The sequence below is a fragment of the Phallusia mammillata genome, chromosome 3 (assembly GCF_965637545.1).
Source record: "Phallusia mammillata chromosome 3, kaPhaMamm4.hap1.1, whole genome shotgun sequence".
Lineage (NCBI taxonomy): Eukaryota > Metazoa > Chordata > Ascidiacea > Phlebobranchia > Ascidiidae > Phallusia > Phallusia mammillata.
The window spans coordinates 21234340-21258865 of record NC_137254.1 but is presented as its reverse complement, the minus strand read 5'-3'; the positions used below and the strand labels follow the sequence as shown (position 1 = coordinate 21258865).

General features: G+C 34.3%; 2 protein-coding genes, 2 long non-coding RNA genes and 1 other non-coding gene across 5 annotated transcripts; 2 read left to right on the top strand and 3 right to left on the bottom strand.

The window, feature by feature from the left end:
- Positions 1–327: 327 nt before the first annotated feature.
- Positions 328–1094, bottom strand: LOC145220529 (uncharacterized). Its single transcript, XR_013858209.1, has 3 exons — positions 1062–1094; positions 664–720; positions 328–487 (listed from the first exon to the last, which is right to left on the bottom strand). It is a non-coding gene; the product is annotated as an uncharacterized LOC145220529 (long non-coding RNA).
- Positions 1095–6249: 5155 nt separating this feature from the next.
- LOC145220257 (uncharacterized) lies at positions 6250–7986 on the top strand. The gene is made up of 3 exons (XM_080087520.1): positions 6250–6439; positions 6853–6999; positions 7568–7986. Exons 1-3 carry the CDS (start codon positions 6277–6279, stop codon positions 7759–7761), a joined length of 504 nt encoding a protein of 167 aa, XP_079943646.1. The 5' UTR covers positions 6250–6276; the 3' UTR covers positions 7762–7986.
- Positions 7987–8848: 862 nt separating this feature from the next.
- On the bottom strand, positions 8849–9569 carry LOC145217562 (uncharacterized). Its single transcript, XM_080084826.1, has 2 exons — positions 9454–9569; positions 8849–9119 (listed from the first exon to the last, which is right to left on the bottom strand). Exons 1-2 carry the CDS (start codon positions 9560–9562, stop codon positions 8914–8916), a joined length of 315 nt encoding a protein of 104 aa, XP_079940952.1. The 5' UTR covers positions 9563–9569; the 3' UTR covers positions 8849–8913.
- Positions 9570–21781: 12212 nt separating this feature from the next.
- On the top strand, positions 21782–21855 carry Trnas-gga (transfer RNA serine (anticodon GGA)). Its single transcript has one exon. It is a non-coding gene; the product is annotated as a tRNA-Ser (tRNA).
- Positions 21856–22031: 176 nt separating this feature from the next.
- Positions 22032–22846, bottom strand: LOC145219118 (uncharacterized). Its single transcript, XR_013857859.1, has 3 exons — positions 22753–22846; positions 22210–22251; positions 22032–22064 (listed from the first exon to the last, which is right to left on the bottom strand). It is a non-coding gene; the product is annotated as an uncharacterized LOC145219118 (long non-coding RNA).
- Positions 22847–24526: the final 1680 nt, after the last annotated feature.

Genomic DNA, 24526 nt, shown 5'->3' with positions numbered 1-24526 from the left:
AATTTGACATTTCTTTTGTAACGAAAGATTACATTTACGCTGACCGTCTGCTACTTTTTTGAGTATATTTGTGTACAGTATTTCATAACCCAAAACGTATCCGTCGGTCAAAACCCTATCGCACAGGTTCATTTCGGTAGTCTAATATGACATGTTCACTCAGTTTCATACACTTTAACAAAGAAAAAAGCTTGAAGATGAAACGTGTTATTCTGATTCTGTTAGCAATAGAGTTTTATTTTACTTTAGTTACCAGGAAGCTAGTGGTAAATCAACATTTTGTGTAAAAGATTATTTGTAATTAAAGATGAAAAAAGGTATCTGATGTTCAAGCAACTTTAACAAATTTAAAAGGTGGTCTACATACCTTAACCATGTGGAAAATGATGGCATCAGCTACAGCGGAAACCCGGTATAAATTGATGCCATAAGTAATAAATTTTGGAATTTTTATTTTCCGGGAGTTTCTTTCTCCGTTTGGGTTTTCCTGTTTAAACAATGAAGTTCCAAATTACCTAACAGTAGTCTTTAGTTTTAGTATTGAAACGGGTTATTTAACATAATTCCTAATTTAAGTTGTACCTCACTATTGTTTAAAATTAGAAATTTTACAAATACGTTTTGTAGCCTTATGTAAGTCATAACATTTTTCAGATCACTTACCAGCACTTTGATTTTTTTGAGCCAAATTTTCCTGAATTGACGTGTTGCATTTTGGGGCTAAACATAGATTAAAAAAAATTAATTAGTTTCATTTAACTTAAAATGAACAAATTTTAAGAAAATAATAACTTTTTTTAATTCCATTTAAATATACGTTCAGTGTGTTTTAGAGTAGAAAATCATGCTTTGTTTAGCTAATTTATTATAAAAATGTCAAAAACGAGATAAAACAGAATTAAATAGACAAATATAACCAGACCGCATCAAAACGGACGCAACATGACTCGTGTAATATTTTGATAAGCGATTTGCAAGCAAAATATTGGCATTTTTAATTTATCCAGCGTTAAAAATTAATTACAGACAAAACTCTGTCAACAAGTTTTTCATTTACTTACCGCACAAGTTCTACTTATGGAATACTTGCCAAAGGCTTGTCGAGCCGCTCGTGCAGACGTATTACAGTATGTTTTAGCAAGAGTAATATTCAAAGAATCTAAAGGTTTCCGGGCAAAAACTATCGGCAACAAACTTACTGTAACCGACACTAATACAAGTCTTGCAAACGTCATGTTTAAGGCAAACAATTTACACAGATATATTTGACTGAATGAGTAACCGTGATAAAACTCGAGCTTTTAAGCGCAATCCGAAATAAAAAACACCTAAAGTGTGTTGTCCGAAAATTCCAAAACTGTTGAAGAGACGTCAAAAATCAGATCATGTAAGGCAACGTAACAAAGTGAAGGTGTTTTGTTCTGGCTGGGAGTGAAAGTAAATAAAAATTATTGTTAAACATTCGGTAATGTGTCTATTTGTTGCGCAATGCCTCGCGGTTTAGGTCATAGTGTAGCTCAAATAATTTTTGTTTCGTATATTTGAACGATCGGTTGACCACCCGTTCCTGTTTTAGTCCAAATTGTTGCGACGGATTTTTCTAACAATATAACATTATTGACTTTATTAACGATCGATATTTCCAGAATAGAACTGAAACTGGCACAAGACTGGGCTTTTACAAATAAGTATTATTTTGTAACAAATTAGGATAGGGACGTTTCCTCGATAGGAAACTAATACGTTTTGTGTACAATTAATTTCTTCAAGTTTTTATTGATTTCCACTAGTTTCCTATGATGTGACGTTGACAAGAAAACAGATGTTAAAAGGTAAACAAATAGAGAGGGGAAAATTTATAATAATGTCTGCTTGTGATGAAATCGGAAACAGAAATGTACCAATCCTTATTTCAACAAGGTGAATGTATTTAATACCTGTGACCCCAAAAACGTGGTAAAGGGCATCAGCTAGAACTGAGCGTCTTTTTGGAGGCCAAAAATTCCATAATATCCGCATCATCTTTATTTATAGTGTTCAATAAACCTGATATAACTTAATCATAAAAATGCCGTCATCGATAATGTTGCGGTCTGTAAATCCTATCTGTTATGCAAATAAAGTGTAGGCAACAATTACATTGGGTTTGTGTTTATTTATCTGATAGATCTACAACCAGCCCTGGCTTGTTTCATGTTTTTACGTTTGCCGGAAAAAGGTAAAAATCGATATAGTAAACATAAAGGTGCGTCTAAAAAATCGTTGTGTACTATCAAAGCTCCAAAGAATATGTACATCCGTAATATGACTGTTGTTTTGAAAAGTTTATCTTGTGTGACACAGACGGACAAAGGCTGATACAACGCTTCCGTATAAGGCAGTGGTTCTTAACCTTTTTTCCTTGCTGTACCCCTTTCAAATCACCAACCAATTTTCGCTACCCCTTCTGTAATTGCTTAAATAGAATAGACCTAACCAACCTTAATGATTCAGCATCCCCGCACCCCCTAGGAACAGTTCTCGCACCCCTTGGGGGTGCGTGCACCCCTGGTTAAGAACCCCTGGTATAAGGGGACAAATGTGATTAACAAAACCACTCAACTTATCTGACATAGCCACACATAAACTTATCTGACATAACCACTCACGAACTTATCTGACATAACCACACATAAACTTATCTGACATAACCACTTAAAACACATTTCCACCCTTTTCTAACACTTAAGTTAGCATGCTCAACTCGTCTCATATCCGAGTTAATTTTATAAAGGTGGTGAACATAGATGATATATTTCAGTTTGGAGTTTGTAGAGAAATTTGGACATATTAACAATATGTTATGCACAACGCTGTAGCCAATTAAACCTTACGAATTAGAGCATGTCTACCTGATACTATTTCATAGAGTTTGTAGAAGCAAATATTTGGCACTTCAGCGTTGCTGTTGCAATTAAACTCTTAGTAACAAATAAAATTAATTGAAAGAATTATTTTGAAGGTAATGTTATTTCTCTTAATAACAAAACAATATGTAATGTATAATTGGCAAAATGTTGGAGTTAAAATGGCATATATAATTTCTGTTTGTTTTAATTAGCTTTATATAGAGCAACTTCAAGGGATATTTTAATTCTATTCTACGTCTATTCGATTGAAGCCATGGACAACAGATTGTACTTCGGCGCCATTGGTGGCCTGGTTGGCTTTTTGTTCACAATCATAGCGGCGTTTTCCCCAGGATGGATTGTCGTTGGCCAGTATCACTTGGGTTTATTTACCTTCTGTGGGCCTCTTAGTTGTACTACTAATCCGGGTAATAACACCAAAATACAAACAATAATAAAAGCTCACCTCAGGTTTTTACATGTGTGGCAACAGAAAAGTTGTCGTTTTTTGTCAACTTTCGACAAGTATGAATAATCCATATATACAGTTAGCATTATTATTAGCGAATTAATTATTAGCCGAGTTGAAAGAAGAAATCTGCATGTAAAATTCTGAATTCTTAACATGTATTAGTCTGGTATTTTTTAACAGTTACTCCGATTGGTTTTGTGATAATCTTGGCACTCCTTTGCGTTAGCCTTGTGCTGTTGCTTATGGGATCTGTTTTTAACTGGATTGGAAAATGCAAAGCAGAGATGACAAAAATAAAGATTGGGGCAATTGTCACGTTAATGGCAGGTGAAAATTTGTATATGTAAATAAATAATAGCACCCAATTAACTCTTAAAATTAGCATAGTATTTTAATATTTTTTTGAAGAAAACAAAGTTTTAAATTCAGCTCTGTAATGTTTAGCTATACAATGTGAAGTTGCATATGCAATGCATGTTCTTGTTTCAGGAATTTTTGTCTTTATTGGATATGGATTTTTTACGGCGTCACTAGGCAGTTATCTTAACTCACTTTATGGATACAGCTATTTCTTGGGCTGGATAGGAGGGTGGTTTAGTCTTATAGGTGGAAGTGTTAAAACCAGTAAAAGGTGACCAAATAGAAAATTCCCGAACTTAACACCGTATTAGCGATAATGACAATTTAAAGCAAAATTAAACTGAAATATACTTCCGCAAATAAAACTTTCAACACAAATAACACATTTATTAATGTTTATCTAGGTAGCCTTATACGTTTAAGTTTTAATATATTTTTTACAAACCAAAGGAAATCCAAACTTAAGTATAGGTTTTCGTATTTCTACAATTCATACAAGCAAACTATTTCCGAATTTAAGATCTCGGACTGGAAACAGACAACTACGCCAACGAGTTACAGTTGTTTGTATATCAAAATAATTTAAATACCTACATCATTTTTAGGACAAAGCTGCAAACGCACCACAAAATCTGGAAAGGAAAAAATCACCAAAAAATAAAAAGTTTGAGTAGTGCAATGCTTTTCTACGTTTTTAATATTTGTGTTTATCTTTGGATTGTTCTATGTTTTTAATCCACTGGTGGTGGAACAAACTATTCTTGATAACCGATTATGTTGCAATCGTACTCTTCTGAAAAACATTAAGCTTAACATCAATGAATGCGACTTAATGTGGACAATAAACAGTACATGGATGATGTATTGACTTTTTTCTGGTTGTGACAATATGTTGAGCATGACTGTAGCATACTAAAATTTTTATGCTAATATACCAAATTTTCAGAATGCATGCAATAGGGTAGCTTATACACACGTTAAAGGATTTTTCTAACATTTTGAAATTATTGACTATATTAACGATCGATATTTCGAGTATAGAACTGAAACTGTTTCAAAGTCGGGCCCTTTACAAATAAGTAATATTTATTACCAAATCAAGATAGGGACGTTTTCTCGATAGGAAACTGATACGTTTTGTCCACAATCAATTTTATTTACCTTTCAATTGTCATTTCCACTTTCTTTTAAAGTGACGATGACAATAAAAAAAAAAACTTAGGGAAATTTTATGATAATTCTGGTTGTGATAAAATCGGAAACCGAAATGTACCAGCCCTTCGCTAATCATGGTCGATAGATTGTTGTGTGTGGCAAGCAGTTATATTTGAACTAGGTGAATGCATTCAATACCTTCCACCCCAAAACGTGGTAAAATGCACCACGCAGCACTGAACATCTAATTGGAAGCAAAATGTCCATAATATTTACATTAAACTTTATTTATTGTTGACTAAACTTGAAATACAGAAATAGGTCATTTACATTTGAATCGCAATATTGTTTTAATCTTTTTTATGCATCTTATTAATGTATATAAAGCGTCAGCTTCAATAGCATCGGATTTATGTAAATTTATCTGATAGGATATGAATTAGCATACACAACTCGGTCCATATCTTGTTTCTTTTGATAAAGGTGGTGGACTTAGGTTAAAAAAAACTGGTAGGGAATTTTTATTATAATGACTGGTTGTGATAAAATCAGAAGCAAAAATGTGCCAGCCCTTTGCGAGTTGTGGTAGATAGATTATTGCGTTTAACGTGCAGTTATATTTGAACTAGGTGAATGCATTTAATACCTGTCACCCCTGGGTCGCAGTGGTTCAAGATAAAATTGTTTTCTAGACTAGTGGTTCCCGGCCTGCAGTTATGAGTTCAACTTGTTGTGCCACGGGACCAAAACACAACACAAAAATTATAACCTAATAACGAATGATTTAATTTGGAACATTTTGTGTCGGTTTATCCCAATACAGAAGTGTTACGTAGGAATGGAATTTTTGCTGCAAACTTTCGATGAAGTGTCGTGATCGTGCAATCAGTAATGTACATCAGCACTGCATGGAAATTTTTCAAACTACTGTCCGCTATCATATTACGTAATACACTGTAAGTGTCATTTTAAAAATGGTATCGTCATACAATAAGCCTTTAAAGCAGAAGCACAAGAAAATACACAGCATTATCAAAGCTTTAGGAGCCAGAAGACGACATGAGCATTATAAAAAGTTTTCGATTTTAATAAAATACACATTTTTTTCGTTTAAAAAATGTTTTACAAGTGGATAAGTGCTTTATAGCGATTAATGTGTTATTAGTAACAATTCAAATTGCAGAAAGTATGAATTTTAAAGAAACAGGCACCTAGCTACATTTTTCTGTCACCTAATATTATTGCAACAATAAACGATATGGGCATTACAAGTTTTGTAACGGTTATTTTATACAAAGAAAGTGATGTTTTATTCTATCCTCAACAAGAAAACATTTGATCACATATTCATTTTTGCAGACTTTAGACGATTTAAAAAATAACAAGAATAAAAATTACAAAATGGTACAGCAACAAAAAGTCGGCACTGCAGTCTCTGTTTTAGCGTCACTGGTCATACTTTTAGGTCTGATAACACCGTCCTGGTTTAATGTTCCTGGTTTAGTGTCCAAAGGTCTTTTCTATCAATGTGACTTCAAAGGTCAATGTCTACCTTATCCTCCAAGTAAGTTAATTTTTTGTTAACCACTTCATGTTGCAATTTTATAAAGTACCGGCAAATAGTGATGGGATTCAGCCTGTTCGCACCAGTTCTATGGAACCGTTTACGAAATTTTATGACATCAGCGAACCGGTTAGCATTACTGGTTACTGTCAATGGGCTTTTCGTAACAGAACCGGCTAAAAATATGACTTTTGTTATTTAAGCGGTTGACAAAAAATTAAATCCCACCACTGCCTGCAAGTACTGTAAAACAGGGTTTAACCTAAAAATCATGCAACTTACTGAAAATGGATGTTGTAAAATTTATTTTTGTTGTTGTTACTTTTAAACGTAAAGGATTGTGCTATACTTTTCATAATTTATTTACTGTTTTCTTAAAAGATGAATATTGTACTATTTTATCCTATGTTTAGGTGGTTTTGCCAGTCTAGATGTCGCTGTGCTCGTTTTTATGGTGTTTGCAGTACTTGCAGTGCTGCCGGGAACATGCCTTGTCGTCATCGGATGTAAGGGTGATTGTTGGAAACTACGAATCTCTGGTTATCTTTTTATATTTGCTGGTACGCAATATATTGCCTAACTTTACGACTAGATTTATCAAAAATGAATGGACAAAATTCTTGCTAGTTTCAACAAATATATTTATCGAAGTATATAGCAGTTACAATCTACCGAATCAAACACACAAAAGCTTTAATATTATATAGCAAAAAAGGCCGAGACTTTATTCTTATTAATCCACAAAAACATTTTTAGAAAGATCTACAAATTTACTATAAGTTGGGTAAATTTTGCACATCCGATAATTCTATAAGTTATTTGTTACAAAGTCTTGTTCTGTAGAAAATGAAATAAATTTAAGAGTGTTGTGTATAATAAATTATTGTATTGAATCAAATTAAATTGTATAAAATATCTGGCTTGATACGAGTACGGATTTGTTAAGCAGCTTCATGATAATTAGCCTAGCCAATGTTGAATTGAAACGCGACCCGCTTTTCTGTGTGTATCGATCCACCACCATTTTTAGGTACAAAAAATTATTAAATTCGTACCTCTCTTTGCTTTATATAACTATATGATGAAAATATGAGAATGCTTTCTGACAATACCTTTTAATTTTTGCAGGGATCTGTACACTTATCGCTGTAGCCATTTTCACTAATTTTGTCACAACAGCTTTTTCTTCTCCCATTTTGTTGTACGGCTACAGCTATTGGTTTTCGTGGGTCGGAGGAATAGTGGCAATTATTGGAGGATCTGTTAACGTTTATGTCTCGAAACGCATGAATCTTGGGGGGACCACATTCAGTTTAAGCTAGACTGGGAAGTTGCTTCATCAAATAAATAAAAACAAAACAAACAAAATGTCAAGTTTCCCAATTTAAAAATTAGTTCTTGTTTATATTTAACATTCGTAGGTATTAGAGCATTTCTGTAAGTAGTTCTTGTTTATATTTGGTATTCATGGGAATTAGAGCATGGTTACATTTTTTTGGAAATTTTTAACATTGATCATTTTTTGTGTTTTGATGTTTTCTTTTTAATTGCAGCCGTTTTTTGCAAAGTTTTTTGCAAATGTATACGTTTTTTTTTGCAAAGTGTTTTTTCCTAAACTAGAACGTAATCAAATTTTCCATTGTAAAAATAAATCAAAACGTAGCACATGTGTGAATTTATCTCTGCGTGTCACTTTATACTTTCGGAATATCAATAATTAAAATATATATATATGGGTATTTCTGCACACATCGTTTTAGAATAGGTATTTTTTTAAGCAAGGCCGGCACTTCATTTAGCCATATCAGTGCTTGAAATGTTTAGACACAGTGTAAATATTTGAACTTGTACTTGCAAAAGAGAACAAGAGCAAAATAAAATCTTTATTAAAAATAAAAGCGGTAATTTTATTAATAGAAAGTGTAACATATATTTGTTGTACATATTTTAGGGTTTTATTTTCTTCGGCGTCGACTTTTACATCATTTTTTTCATATTTGACTTTTACTTGCGCACTACTTGTCAAGTTTTTGTATTGCGCGCCACCAACTAAATTACATGGGCTAAATCACGAAATGAGAAATATGGTAGAACTACTGTTTAGGTTAGTGATTCTCAACCGCGGCTCTTTGGGTCGCATGCGGCTCCTAACCACTTATTTTGCGGCCGCACTAGAGCTCAAAAAATCTCAACTACTATTTGGCCCCGACAATAAAGAAGGTTCTAAGATTTGCAACAAATTTTGGTGCAGTATTTTTTCAAAATTTCGAGAACAGACTAAAAGAACTTGATTAAATATTCATGATTTACGGTGTTATTTTGGCAATAGTAATATGGAGACGAGAGGATTTCGAAAATAAAATCCACAAGCATTTTTTTTACTTTATTTGTAAAAAAGACAACATGGTAATACACATAGGTTCTTGTGGCAATTTTAACAATGATTTTGTACAAAACAAAGGAAATGTGCTCTACTAAACAGTACGCAAATTCATGGAGTCTTGATTATTTTCTGTTTCCAAAGTCATAAGTTTAGCAACGTGTAAGTTTATAGCTCCTCCAATGGTGGCTAGCGCAGCTCCCACCCATGCTAGCCAGTAACTGTAGAAATACATATTGACACTAATCAAGGCAGATATCATGGCCGTGTAGGTCACCATCGCTATGAGAGCAATAACTCCTGCAAGAAAAACGAATTTATCAAAAAAGCTTTGAACAACTAGCTGAACTATACTTGTGCAAGTTCGTTTAGTCAATTAAAACTTATTTTAACTATTGTTAAATGCAGGTTAACATCGCTTTGTTTGTATAAACTGATTATGGGTTTATTTTATCAGTTGGTGAAACGAACTTTGCAGATATTTTACGAAACTGTTTTTGGTGATCTAAGTCTGATAAAATAAATAGTTCATTTATTTGGAAACAGAAAACACAAACTGTTTTTGCAACTTTTTACTTGTCTACCTAAATTTGTGTTATAATATTTTAGATTTGGGGGAGTATCTACCACTTACCTGCTAAAATAAACAGAAAGCCAGCTTTACGAAGGCGTAAAGAACTAGTAAGAAATCCAGTAACAGCAAAATATGTTGCAATGAGCATTACAAGAGATGCTGTCGCCATAAGCGCAAGGGCAATAATTTCTTTGTTTGTAAATTGGTCTGCAACAAAATAATCAAGTTTTCAGCGACGTAAAATTTAAACCCACAACTATCATTATATAACTCATGTGGCAAGCCTATTATAACATAGCATTAGGAGTGTTGTATTTCTTTGTATTGTTCGCTCGAAGAGTAAAATAGAATGAATAACGAATAAATGAAACAAGCATTTATAGCTTGGATAATTGGCAATTTACATAGCACACACGAATAGTAATCACCACAGGCAAAATAGTAACGAAATGCGGTACAATTAATGAATCACGTGACTGTGGAATGCGCGTACGCGATTACTGCCTTAAGGACAGTACATGAAGCGGAACCACAACAAGGAGTTAGATAAAAAACATTAAAAAAAAGAAGTAAGAAATTTATAGAAATGTTAGAAATCAAATGCACCACCTCACCTGGACGAAACAGTTTGCATCCATCTTTAGCATCGCAGCTGTAGAAAAGTCCAACCGTTTCGGAAAGTTTATACCAACCTGGACTTAGCAAAGCGGCCAACGTTAATAGAACAGCAACGATTGAAATAATTAATCCCACCAAGCTTAAACCACACATATTGCTCACACCAGACAGTTTTATACGAATCTAGTTGTAAACAAAGTCTTATATAAAACTTAAGGGATGTTCCTGTGCCATAAAGTTACATTTCTTTAGATGTTGTTTTGTGTATTAATGCGTCCGTAACGCAAAAAAAATTAGGCTTTTCTCTTACTATTTAGACAAACATCTCACTACATTTCTCAAAAAAGGTTTAGCGGAGTAGATAAAGCATGTGGTTTTAAAGTACACTCTTTAACGTAATAAAGAATGGAGTATAACATCACAGAATGATATAAGTTATAGTGTTGACGTCATGAAGCCTTCATCCACCAATTATGCACCCCACAGCTTCTAACGTTGTTCAGCTATTGCCGTCTTGGTGATGGCTTTTATTTAATTGCGTCGCTATATTTTATTTCACCAAGCGAAATAAAATCAACTTAACTCAAACTTACAGAATGATTATAGTTACGATTTTTTCGTTATTAGGTTTGCTGCAAATATACCTAACATGTTCGTAACATGACTCATCAGAACGCTGACAACGTAATTGTCTAATAATAGTTTAAAAGTTTTTGCTATTAGTATCCGACAATAATAAATCAAACATCCTGTCATTTAAACATTAATTCTTTCATTCACAGTTATAAGAAGAAATAGCTAAGCAAAAGCAAATTTCCACAAACACAATCCAACATAATTTAACTTGCACGCTTTTCCGACGTTTTCTTGATCACGTTTAAATGATGCAAGGCTCTTTGCAATACTTGATCTCCAGAAACTTGTGTTGATTAATTATATCGAGTTTGTCATTCATAATGCGCACAGCTTCCTTAATACATAAATTGCAGCACGTAATATACAGTGAAACGAACATAAAACTATATTCCAATACACATTTCAGCTGTATATATTCTCCGAACGCTGTAATGTCGCCTTTTATCGACGTAGTTTAACAACTGCGTACACAACTTTTGCCAAATGCTGTTGAAAATCTTGCAAACCTTTTCTTTTTTGTCCTGACTTTCGAAACGTATTTTTAGATCTGTTGTGTGCACGCAATATGAACGAATCCATTGACAAGGCGCACCGAAATTTTTCCAAATAATTTTTTAAATACTTTTCACTAGCACGTTGATATTATGTTGCGTTAAACACCAATCAATCATATTAAGTGGTTCCTAACCTCTTTCATGCAAGATTTAAGATGTTTTTAAAGTGTAAAAACATTTTAATTCACCAAAGCAGACAGAAAACATTCGACTACGAATCACATTCTGAATCAAGCAAATTGCAAACATGGTGTCAGTTCCACAGTTTAATTTGAAGAAACAAAAAAAACTTGGTTACTCAATAATGACAAATCAACAAGTAAAAAGCGTCCCGCAAATCGTGAGTTTTGAACCTTTTTATGCCAAGCGTTATGGACGAATCCAGACTGACAAAAGCGTAGTAAAATGTTTTCATTTATTTTTTTGTCCACTGTTATTCAAACGAGTTATTGAAATCAAGCGTTTTGCAACTCATTGGTGTCTCCAATAAAGATTTAAAATAATTTTATCGCCTAACAAAAGTGCAATAAACAAAGACAAAAGATATTTAATGATTTTTTAATGGAATGCAATACATTTTAAATAGTTTAAATTAGATGTAATGCAAAACAATGAAGAGCTTTAGGTTGCGTTTTTGAAATTGAATAACACGATCGGCCAAACACGTAACATTATTTAGAATCACCAAAGCAGACAGAAAGCATTAGTACGCAACGACATTTAATTGACGTGTTTCCAGGTGACTGCAAACGAAGTTTCGATTGCACAATTTGACAATAAACTGAAACTCTGGGTTTATCAGTGATGCCAAACTAACAGTCACGTGAAAAGCGTCCCGTCATAAACTCGTGAGCGTTAAGCTTTTTAAGGCAACTTGTTGGGGAAAATTTATCAGTTCTGTGCTTGTTTTATTTAAATCGTGTGTATAAAGTTTTAAGTAAATTTGTGCTACGTTACCGATTTAGGTCATTTCTGTGCTATGCTACGTTACTGAAGGTGATTTGTTGTTAAATGACGTCACACTTGTTTCTTTCTTTGTTGCTGCAGCGATTTACTGTCTATCTAGACCAGGGGTTCCCAAACTGTTTTGGTCTGTGGCCCAAATGTCTATTTAATAGCGATTCGTGGCCCACCACGTGCTGTAAATTTGGGCACAAAAAGAAAACTTAAAAACAGGCGAAATGGTTTCTAGCAATTTATATTTAATGAGATACATGCTCCTGAAATTTGGCTACACGATTCGGAGTTCTTTGCAAAAATTACGTTTTTCAAAACAAAGCGCATAATATCTACAGTATAACAAAACCGGAGAATCTGTTCAAATGGCTCTGTGGCCCAATGAAAATGTCTTGGTGGCCTAGTACTGGGCCATGGCCCACAGTTTGGGAACCACTGATATAGAGTCTAGACGTAACCAAATGAAAGAGAAAAGTTTTCATTTAACTTTTATTGCTGTTATCGTTTCTTATATAAATAACAAAACTTTGTTTACTTGCAGAACGTAATTGCAGCAAAACCAAGCAACCCATTTGTATCTCTAAATAATAACATGTTTGACACAAGATTAGCGGGTTTGATAATTTCAATCATTGCGGTTCTTTTGACCTCAACCGCTTTGTTAAGCCCTGGATGGATTAAAATTACGTAATCTGTTGGACTTTTCTGCTACTGCGACGCAAATACTGGATGCAGGGTGTTTCCAACCGGTACGTCACAAAAAACTATAAGCTTTGTTGACGACTTAGGTACACAGTTTACGGTTTTACAAACTTTAACAAAAACAACCCAATTAATCAGTGCTTCCCAACCTTTTCCAGCTCATGGCCCACTTTAAAAATTTTTTTTTCTTGGCGGACCACTGTTTTAACACATTGTACTTGTGCCTCAAATTTACTTCCTGCCTTTTTTTAACACGAAAAAGCCGTATTTGATGTATTCTGGGTCCAAATGAAGCTAACAAAGAGAGTTCTGGCATTGGTTTTTTCAACTAATACAAGTACTGTTGTGACACGACAATTGCAGTTTTTTTTTCTGTTGTGACGCAACAATTGCAGTTTGGGTGTGTAATAAAAGCTTTGTTTAACGTGAAACCTTATGCGGCTTTCATAGTGAGTAAAATGTTTGTTTGTTTTGATAATATAGTTAAACTTGAATGTAACATCGTAAATCACTCAACCGTAACCTACGTCACATCTTATATGGTGTGATTGCACCACAATGCCAGAATCCCCTATGACGTAACAATATCATTGTAGTTATTTCTCTATGCTGTGCTTTTGGCCATTTAGTATCGAGTTTAGTTTGGACCACGTGTAGTTTGTTAGTTGCTTACTTGAATTTGCAGCCGTTAGATAAAGTAATGAAAGTGACTAATTATAATTTGTTTGTCATTAATAGATGGTAATGCTTTATAAACTTAAAAACTCTGACGAAAAGGATTAATGTTGCCTTTGCAAGGTAAGCTTGATTTGTATTTCAGTTGCCCGATTTGCCGTACATTTGAATTATCGTTTTTCATCTGTGTAGAACGCTTTCTGACGATATCAAACTGTGTTTATCTTTGATACCCTGGTCCAAAACTCTGGTAACCTTTATTTCTGCCGGCTTAAAATTAATTTATATTTCCCATTTTTGAGTGAATGTTCTCTTTGCAGAAAACCGTGTCGTGCCGTGTCTACTGTGAACGTGACGTGATTACCGTGTCGTATTGAACCGTGTCGACGTGTAAAATAAACTCACGCGTTTCCAGAAGTTGCACTTCTCTAGTGTGACGCCAGCGCGGTACCAGGCGCGCAAATTCCTGACGTTACATTGAAAGTATGTTCACACGAACTGTATAACTTTTAAACTTTTATTTTGGTATAATACTAGTTTGACAAGTTTCGCGGCCCACGAGAAAGAACGTTGCGGCCCACCAGTGGGCCGCGGACCACCGGTTGGGAAGCGCTGCAATATATGACATGTTACAAAGTACGAGTAACGTTTGACAAGTTGCCAGTTCACCATGTACAAGATATTTTGAAACAATACGATAGGCTCGTTGTTTACATGCTATATAACCGAAAATTCGATTTGTATGCCGACCAACGATTTTTTAAGTTAACAATTACGCTTCGGCTAATTACAGTTTCTCTACACATGCCAAATGCCAAACATTTAAATAAAATATCTTGTTGTTGTTTCAGAGTACTTTACCAAAAACGATGTTGCTGTTCTTGTTTTGATGGAATTAGGATCTGTTTTAACGATTTTTGGCACGTTCTTTGCTGTAACTGGATTTCAAAATAAACATGTACGGCTTCATCAAGCTGGCGTTTTGCTTGTTACCGCGGGTAAGTGATAAATGGTGAAAAAAGGGTAAGAATAAATAGTACAAAAAGCATGGTTTGTACTAAAATCAAAATCTACAGTTGCGTTTTCTAAATATATATTCTTTATATCAATATGATTCAATATCATGCCCAACTTATCAATGAAAAAAATTTGTTAGCATGGTCAGCTACTTATTCAAATTTAATATTTTAGGAGTTTTGGAAATGTATTGTCAAGATTTGGGTTTGAACAAAATTGTCTTATTTTACTATTTTCGTATTAACAACTAGTTTTTGTGATAAAAAAAATGTGTTTTTAGAACATACAAAAACTGTTACACCGGCAGTTTTGCCGCTGTTAAGAAAATAGTATCAATATATTTTCTTTTTTTGCCAGGAATTTTAGCCACCATCGCCATAGTGGTTTACACTAATATGATCTCAAACTCGTTTCTCTACAATGGCCTCAAGGTGTATTCCTACAGCTATTGGTTGGCATGGGCTGGAGCTTGCCTAAGCTCAACTGGTGGAGCTATAAACTTGGACGTAGCAAAGGTTATGGCCCTTAAAGCGACAAACAACGAGGACTCTATAAATTTGTGTACTGTGTAACAGAGAAGGTTTGTAATGATATCACGTTTTGTAAATGGCCTTATATAACCGCCACACTCAGTTACATAACAATCTGGTTAATTTATCAACGGTTCTCAAACTGGGGTCCGCGGTCCTTTAGGGGTCCGTGGGGCAATTTTGGGGGGACCGCGAAGCGGTTGAAGTAATTTCATAATCTTATTTGGCGTCAGTTTGTGCCACCAAATAAGTTTAAATCACAGCATATTGAGGGTAGAGCTACTAACACTGAACATATAGGCTTTGGCCCGGTCTGAGAATTTCTGGTAGGTGGCGCAACGGAGCATAGGCGTTTATGGTGCTGTTACAGCAATTTGGGTTTATGGTAAGAAAATTGCTGAGTCAGCACCATAAACGCCTATGCTCCGTTGCGCCACCTACCAGAAGTTCTCAGATCGGGCCAAAGCCAAGCTCAGTGTTAGTAGCTCTACCCATATTGACAATCGACTGTCTTCATTACTAACAATAGCCTTTATTGAATGACAACTATCAAAAATGCCGTTGTTCGCGCACAATCGTAATGCTTTTTTTGTCTTGTCTGTGATGTCACAAGCTGTCTTTGGATTATTGTTATGCGCAATTTTGCATTACTAGCTAAAATTCTGCAATCAACTTTCGTTTTTCTGAAATACACCTTTAGGATTAAGGGCCGCGAGCCCCCGAAATAATGAAAAAGGGACCGTTTTGAAAAAAATATAAAAAAGTTTGAGAACCACTGATTTAGATGTATTTATTTTTGGAATGCATTCTTCGCATAAATTGTCAATAAATGTAAACACAATGTGGTCACTTTATAGAAACAGCTTCATGTAATTTGAGCTTTATTTTTGTCAAGCATGTTAATACAAATTCTAAAAAAAAATCTTGACAGGTCTTTTGCAGCATTTTTTGAACAATCACTTTAATGCTGTGTCAGTCACAGCGCTGCTTATATCTGCTAAGCTAAAGTTTCATAAAGCTGAACCAACTTATAGTCGACACTGTAACTGATAACACCGGCTTGGTTGTTTTTCGTACGCTTTCTTCATCACGTTTTGAAGATGCAACACTCTTTACAATACTTGAGCCTAACACGGTTCTCATCTGGGGTCCGCCAAGCGATTTCAAAGGTTTATTTAGTAATAAGTTCGGGCGACAGTATTGGAAAAAATTTGACTGGTTAGTGAGTCTTCTGTGACAAGACCTGGTGTTTTACTTCATTTTTAAGCAACAAAAAGGCGATTATTAGCACACATTTACATTATTGTTTTAGTCCTGTTTGTGACGTAATAAATAGCTCAGGGGTGGGCAACCTGCGGCCCGCGGGCCAAATGAAAAGGTTGCCCATCCCTGAAATAGCTCATAAAACATTCCCAAAGCGAGGTACTTTAAAAGACTAAAATACTTTCGCAAGGAACAACTTAACGTGTAGTTGTAGACTCAAGGTTTAGTTTTGTTACTGTATATTCACTTTTGTAAATGTATTGAGCAGGCCGCTAGGGCTCAAAAAAGGGACCGTTATGACAAAAAATGTAAAATGTTTGAGAATCACTGGATTACAGTGTTGATCAATTGGATTAGGTCTGTGACATATTGTGCGCAGAGCTTATTACAAATTTCTTATCACGTGAATTGCTGCACGCAATTTACAGTGGAACTAACATATAACCACACTAAAAATCCTTATTTCAGCTGTATATATTTTCCAAACTCTGTATTGAGGCCTTTTATTGACGTAGTTTACCAACTGCGTACACAACTTTTGCCAAATGTTGTCCAAAATCCTTCAAACCTTTTCTTTTTTGTTCTGACTTTCGATTCGAAAGTTTCGAAACGTATTTTTAGACCGTTTGTATGCACGAAATATGAACGAGTCCATTGACAAAGCACACCGGAATTTTTTCAATAATATTTTAAATACTTTCCATTTGCACGTTGATATTATGTTACATTAAACACCAATTAATCACATTAAGTGGTTTCCAACCTCTTCAGTACTTTTATCTTTCCAGATTTAAGATGTTTTCAAAAGCGTAACAGAATTTATAATTCACCAGAGATAACAGAAAGCATCAGACTATGAAATCACTTCTAACGTAGCTTCGGTTGCACCATTAGTTTCGGTTGCATTAAAAACCACAATCTCTTGGTCACTTTTTGTAGTCCGGTAGCTTTTCCATTAGAAAAATGATGGCATCAGCTACATTGCCAACACGGCATAATTTAATGAGTTTGTTTCTTCCGCAAATTTCTTTTACCCTTTGCGTTTTAATGTGAAATCAATAATTTCCAAGTTACTCAACACAGGTTACAATAGTGTCTTTTGTCTGACCCGCCATGAAACGTTTTTTAAGTAAGATTTGACGTAAACAATGTGACCAGTGGTGATCTTTTTTCATGCCCGATTCCGGGGTTAATACAATAACTTGGTATCTTGCTGCCTAAACAGATAGATCGTCACCTACAAAAGCTGCAAGAACCAAACAAATTAAAAAAACATGTATCGTTTAAATTCGATGAAATGCCAAAATTTAAGGCTTTAGATTGTGTTTTAGAGTTAAAAAGCACCCATGGCTAACGATCGAAAACGTAACAGAATCCTAATTTACCAAAACAGAAAGAACGCATAGACTACGAAAACACATTTAATGGTCATTTTTAAAGCTAATTGCAAATGTAGTTTCAGTTCCACAATTAAATAAAAACCCTGTCCTCAGTAATGACAAACTAAAACGTGAAAGTGTCCCATGAAACTCGTGAGCGTTAAACCATTTTTAGGCAACGAGTTACGGAAACTTGATCAGTTTTGTGCTTGATGCGCTTAAGTCGTGTGCAAAGAATTTGTTGAGAACATGAGGATAAACTTGACAATAGTTGTAACAGCAATTGCTGGAAGAAGTTTAATAATTAAAAAACGCTACCTTTTTTCTACAAGTTATTTTAAACGACATACGGTTCAATATTGCTTATAGTCTGCTGTACTGTGTAATACGTTTAGTAAATTCATTAACATAAGATGCTTTTGGCTTTTGTGCTTAAAAGTTAGCTGATTTATTTAAAAATCAGAATAATATTTACAGAGTTGATCTATGATTTGTGTTTATCAAACTTCGCATGTTATTGCCTCGAGTTATTCTTTGAGGCCAGTTGGTTAGTTCTGTTGAGGGTTTAAAAATACAGCTTATTTTTTTTTCTGTTGAGGGTTTAAAAAAACAGGACTTTACGTGGCGTAGCGTATTCTTTGGCTGAGTTAAAAAAATGTAGAATTTAAAAAATGTGTTTTGCAAGTTCAAATTTTTACTCAGTTTGCAAACACATAAACAAATTTATCCATCACGGGTTACGAATTCCATGTCTCATGTGAAGGCACACTAGAAACGTGGTCCGGAAACAATTGGAGGGTTGAGTATGCCTTGTTACCGTCCTGCAGGATTTCAAACAAAAAGTTAGCAATGACATTGGTAAATTGAGTAAAACACGATTTAACAATAAACAGCAGAATATCAGACCTAACAGTGAATATCATATAAGTCGACAGCGACGTTGTCAAAATGTTATATTGCTATGATACGTTACCGAACACGATTTTTACCATGGCTTCATGATACAGAGCGGACTTTATTAAGGATAATATAACTTCTATACAGGCGCATGCTCGATTCGTAGATATTTTCCATTCGGTTTTAAGACCAAACTTAACGCAACAGCAAAACACTTTTTTTTACAGAGATCGAAAAAATTCTAATTGCTTTAGATAACCAGGGCAAGTCCTAGCATTAAATAAAAATGTCAGTTTACTTTTTGGTACTTTTAATTGACCTTGTGTGATTATTTCCAGCTGGACAAGAGATTTGTAGTTTTAAATAACAACATGTTTTGCCCAAGATTAGCGGGTTTAATAATTTCAATCGTGGCGGTTCTTTTGACCTTAACCGCTTTGTTGAGCCCTGGATGGGTGTATTATAGGGGCCTTTTCTACTCCTGCTATTCGCGATTTGGCTGCATGAGTTATCCAGTCGGTAAGTTAAAAGAGCAAAACAAAACTTCATTTAAGACTTCGTTACATAGTTTAAGGTTTTAAAACTAAAGCACAAACAACCCAATAAAGCATTTTTAAATAATATGACAGGCGCATTATTTACATGCGATATAGCCTAGTAACATTCGATTCGACAACCGGTTTTCTCCAAGTTACGTACGTTTCCACTAATTACAAATGCTTTTTTGCGTATCAAAAGCCAAACTTACGAATATAACACTTGTTGGTTTTTCAGGGACCTTTTCTGCACAACATATTGTTGCTCTTGTGTTCATGATATTAGCATCTGTTCAAACGCTGCTAGGAACGTTCTTTGCTGTAACTGGATTTCAGAATAACCGAACCCGCCTTCTCAAAGCGGGCGTTTTGTTTGTTTTGGGAGGTAAGTGAATTTTTCTTAGAATTTATTTCACCAAGGTTTTTGGCATATTTAGTTTTTTGTTCAAACAGTAGATATTTTAGAATTTGGTAATGTATTACAATTCGCTTCGGTTTTAGATGGTAGAGAATTCGCATGTAAAATTTTGAATTCATTTTTTAATTAAATAACATATCAATTTCGGCGTCCTCGATACTGTGAATGCAAATGTGCAATAAAATGTTGTGTATTTGACAATAATTTTTTCAACGACTTACTAGCTTTGAGATGATGACAGCCATCTGTTTAAGGCCATAGAAAAACTGTTACACCGTCAGTTTTGCCGCTGAATATAATTATATCAAAAATAATTTTGACTACTTTTTTGCATTGAAATGTCAAATCTAATTTATTTGTTTTTTTGTTTTTTGCAGGAATTTCTGCCACCATAGCATTGGTGGTTTTTTCTGTCGGTTTTTATTCTTACAGTTATGCGTTGGCATGGATTGGGGCTACCTTAGCCTCAGTGGGTGGAGCTATAAACTTGGTCTTAGCAAAAGTTATGGCCCGTGATGCGACCAACAACGTGGACTCTATAAATTTGTGTACCGTGTAACAGAGAAGTATTGTAATGATATCACGTTATGTAAATAACTTTATGTAACCGCGAAAACGTACCAGAATATTGTAAAAATCTGGTTAATTTGCATTTATGTATTTCTGGAATGTATTCTTCACACAAATTGTCATTAAAAAGTAAACACAATATTTCACTTTATGAAAAGACTTCTGAGGTTTATGCAGTTTGGGATTTGTAACATGTCGAGCCTGTCAATATAAATTCTAAGAAAAACATCAAAATCTTGAAAGTTATTTTGCAGCCTATTTAGAACTAAATGTAGAGTGTTGTGTGCCTTTCATTTTGATGGAAACAAATATACTTCAATTAAAGACCTGTCCAACTGTTATTGTAACGAAGCTGTGTATACTGACAGAGTTTATTTGAAAGCGACTTGGGTTAAGTTGCGATATAACGTCTGATTACTATACAATGTTACACGTTACTTTAAAAACGACTTCATACAATTTCAATGCAAGTTAACATAAACGTAAATAGCAATAGGTAACTGACAGCTAGATAAGACACTATATCTGCTGACTGTTTTTGTTTGTTTTAGTTCCGAGGTAAAGCATATGCAATTAATGAAAACTTTGGAAAGCTACTTGGTGTATTGACAAAAACCAACTTAGGCTTGATTTTAGGTACGAAATATTACAATGTGCAATTGTACATTAAACCAGTGGTTCTAATTACCCCTAGATTTAAACTGATTCTTATTAGCATGAGCTTAATTTAAAAAAGGAAAAAAATGCCTTTCTTTTACCCAAACCAGCAACTTACCACAAAAATGTCAATTTGTCAAATAAAAACATCATATGTATTTGCAATAAATAGTAAAAACACATTCGAGTGGTAAAAAGTTAAATAAATACACAGACAATAAATAAAAAAATAGGCATCATTTATGTTCCAACGTGGTGAGTTAAAGTTTTCAAATCAACAGAAATTCGGACATGCTCTGTTGATTTGACTGAGCAATGCGCAAGCTCGCTCATTCCAATTATTCTTGTTCACAAAACTGTTTGTCTTTTTTACTTTTTTGCAGTTGGCACAGAAACAAAGTTTTTTGATGTATTCTTTTTTGGAAGTCAGTTTTCTTTTCTGAAAATAGTAGACGCTGTATTATATATCATGCCTTATAATTTAATAAAAAATATTGAAAATGCTAATTTTAGTATTAAACCCGAATGGACATTGAAGCATTTTGGTAATTTCATAAAACAACATTTTTTTTTCTCCGAAAAACAAACAGGTGTAGTTAGATGATACCACAGCAATACAAACAAATTCCAATGTTTTAAGTTTTAATAATCAATTTTAGGCAAGTTTCAATAATCAATTTTAGGCAAGTAATTAACTTACTTTTACCGGCAACTCAATATCTCCAAGAAGTTTTCGAAACTGGGCGTTGACATAGAGCTTAAGATTGTCAATTTTTGAAGATTTGTATTTTTTCATCATATGAGTGTGCCGTGATCGCTGGTCTGCATAGACGCTTCAGGGCTGATCCCAGTTATGAATTTATGTTCATCTTAACTGATACTGGTCAATCTGGCGATCCCCTACTACGAAGCTGACATGTGCAGCATACGAGGCAGGCAACGGTGCTTGTGATTCGACTTTCGGCGGATTCTCCACTGAGCCTGTGTAGCTCAGTTGGTAGAGCGCGAGTCCCGGAAAGACTCCTGTCGTGGGTTCGAATCCCACCGCAGGCTAGATTTTTCTAGCCTACGCCTTGCCATATGGTGGTGAATGCTTGGTGACCGGCTGATTCGGTATAGCGCCTTCAATGGGCCTGGCGTACTGTGATTTATATATGAGTGTGCCGTGATCGCTGGTCTGCATAGACGCTTCAGGGCTGATCCCAGTTATGAATTTATGTTCATCTTAATTTGTATTTTTTGTTGCAATTGTTACGACGTTTCTGTTCGTAAAATTAACATATGTCGTATGTTTATTTTTTTTCAAAATTACCATTTGTCTTTACTTTTGTTTAATACAATTCCTTTGAGGTGAAAACACCGAATAGTAACTTATAAAAAAAAACGATCAAATGGTTTATAAGTTACCTGTCCAAGTCTTGACGGGCAGCTAAATGTGCTTCTTTTTGCCTAAAACAAAAAATGCAAGTTACAAAAAAGGTTTGTAGCTTTACACCGTTTTACTCCCAATATCACTCAATTACGTATTTATATCTTATTCCCGAATAATGCAGAAACTAGGAAGATGCCTTTAAAGTAGGCTAAATTGACATTTCTTTTGTAACGAAAGATTACATTGACGCTGATCGTCTGCTATTATTTTGAGTATATTTGTGTACAGTATTTCATAATCCAAAACGTATCCGACGGTCACAACCCTATCGCACAGGTTCATTTCGGTAGTCTAATATGACATGTTCACTCAGTTTCATACACTTTAACAAAGAAAAAAGCTTGAAGATAAAACGTGTTATTCTGATTCTGTTAGCAATAGAGTTTTATTTTACTTTAGTTACCAGGGGAGCTTGTGGTAAATCAACTTTATGTGTAAAAGATTATTTGTAATTAAAGATGACAAAAGTTATATGATGTTCAAACAACTTTAACAAATTAAAAAGGTGGTCTGCATACCTTAACCATGTGGAAAATGATGGCATCAGCTACAGCGGAAACCCGGTATAAATTGATGCCATAAGTAATAAATTTTGGAATTTTTATTTTCCGGGAGTTTCTTTTTCCATTTGGGTCTTCCTGTTAAAACAATAAACTTCCAAATTATCTAACAGTAGTGTTAAGTCTTCGTATTAAACCAAGTTATCTTTAAAGTACGATTCAGATTTTTTTTTCTCAATTCTAAGTTCAAGTTGTACTTCAGTATTGACTAAAATTGGAAAATTTAAAAATTACGTTTTGTAGCCTTATATAAGTCACAATTTTTCAAATCAATTACCAGCACTTTGATTTTTTTGAGCCATATTTTTATGAATTGACGTGTTGCATTTGGGGGCTAAACATGAATAAGAAAAAACAATTAGTCTTATTTAACTTAAAATAAACGAATTCTAAGAAAAATAACAACTTTATGTTTAATTCTATTAAAATATACGTTAAGTGTTTTGTTTAACGTAGCAATTAAAAACTTTACGCTTTGTTTGGCTAGTTTATTATAAAAGTGTCAAAAATGAGATAAAACAGAGTTGAATAGACAAATATAACCGGACCGCATCAAAACGGACGCAACATGACTGGTGTAATATGTTGACAAGCAATTTGCAAGAAAAATATTGCCATTTTTAAATTTATCCAGTGTTAAGTATTTAATACGGACAAAACTCTGTCACTGACTTTTTCAAAGACTTACCGCACAAGTTCTACTTATGGAACACTTGCCAAAGGCTTGTCGAGCCTCGTGCAGACGAATTACAGTATATTTTAGCAACAGTGACATTTAATGAATCTTAAGGCTTCTTGGCAAAAACTATCGGCAGCAAACTTACTGCAACCCACACCAATACAAGTCTTACAATTGTCATGTTTAAGGCCAACTCCAATTTACACAGATATATTTGACTGAATGAGTAACCGTGATAAAACTCGGGCTTTTAAGCACCATCCGAAATCAAAAAACACCTAAAATGTATTGTCCAAAAATTCCAAAAATGTTAAAGAGACGTCAAAAATCAGGTCATGTAAGGCAACGAAAGAAAGTGAAGGTGTTTTGTTGTGGCTAGGAGTGAAAGTAAATGAAAATTATTGTTAAACATTCGGTAATGTGTCTATTTGTTGCGCAATGCCTCGCGGTTTAGGTCATTTTATAGCTCAAATAATTTTTGTTTCGTATATTTGAACGGTTGGTTGAGTACCAGTTCCTGTTAAGTCCAAATAGTTGCCACGGATTTTCCTAACATTTTAACATTATTGACTATATTTACGATCGATATTTCCAGAATAGAACTGAAACTGGCACAAAGACTGGGCTTTTACAAATAAGTATTATTTTGTAACAAATTAAGATAGGGCGTTTTCGTGATAGGAAACTGTTTTGGGCACAATCAATTTGTTTTTATTGCTTTCCACTAGTTTCCTATGATGTGGTGTTGACAAAGAAACATATCTCAAAAGGTAAACAAATAGAGAGGGAAATTTTATAGTAATGTCTGCTTATGATGAAATCAGAAACAGTAATGTGCCAATCCTCATTTGAACAAGGTGAACGCATTTAATACCTTAACCCCAAAAACGTGGTAAACGGCATCAGCTAGAACTGAGCGTCTTTTTGGAACTCAAAAATTCCATAATATCCACATTATCTTTATTTATAGTGTTAAATAAACCTGACGTATAAAATGCCGTCATCGATAATGTTGCGGTCCTATCTGTTATGCATGATATTAAACGACTGTAT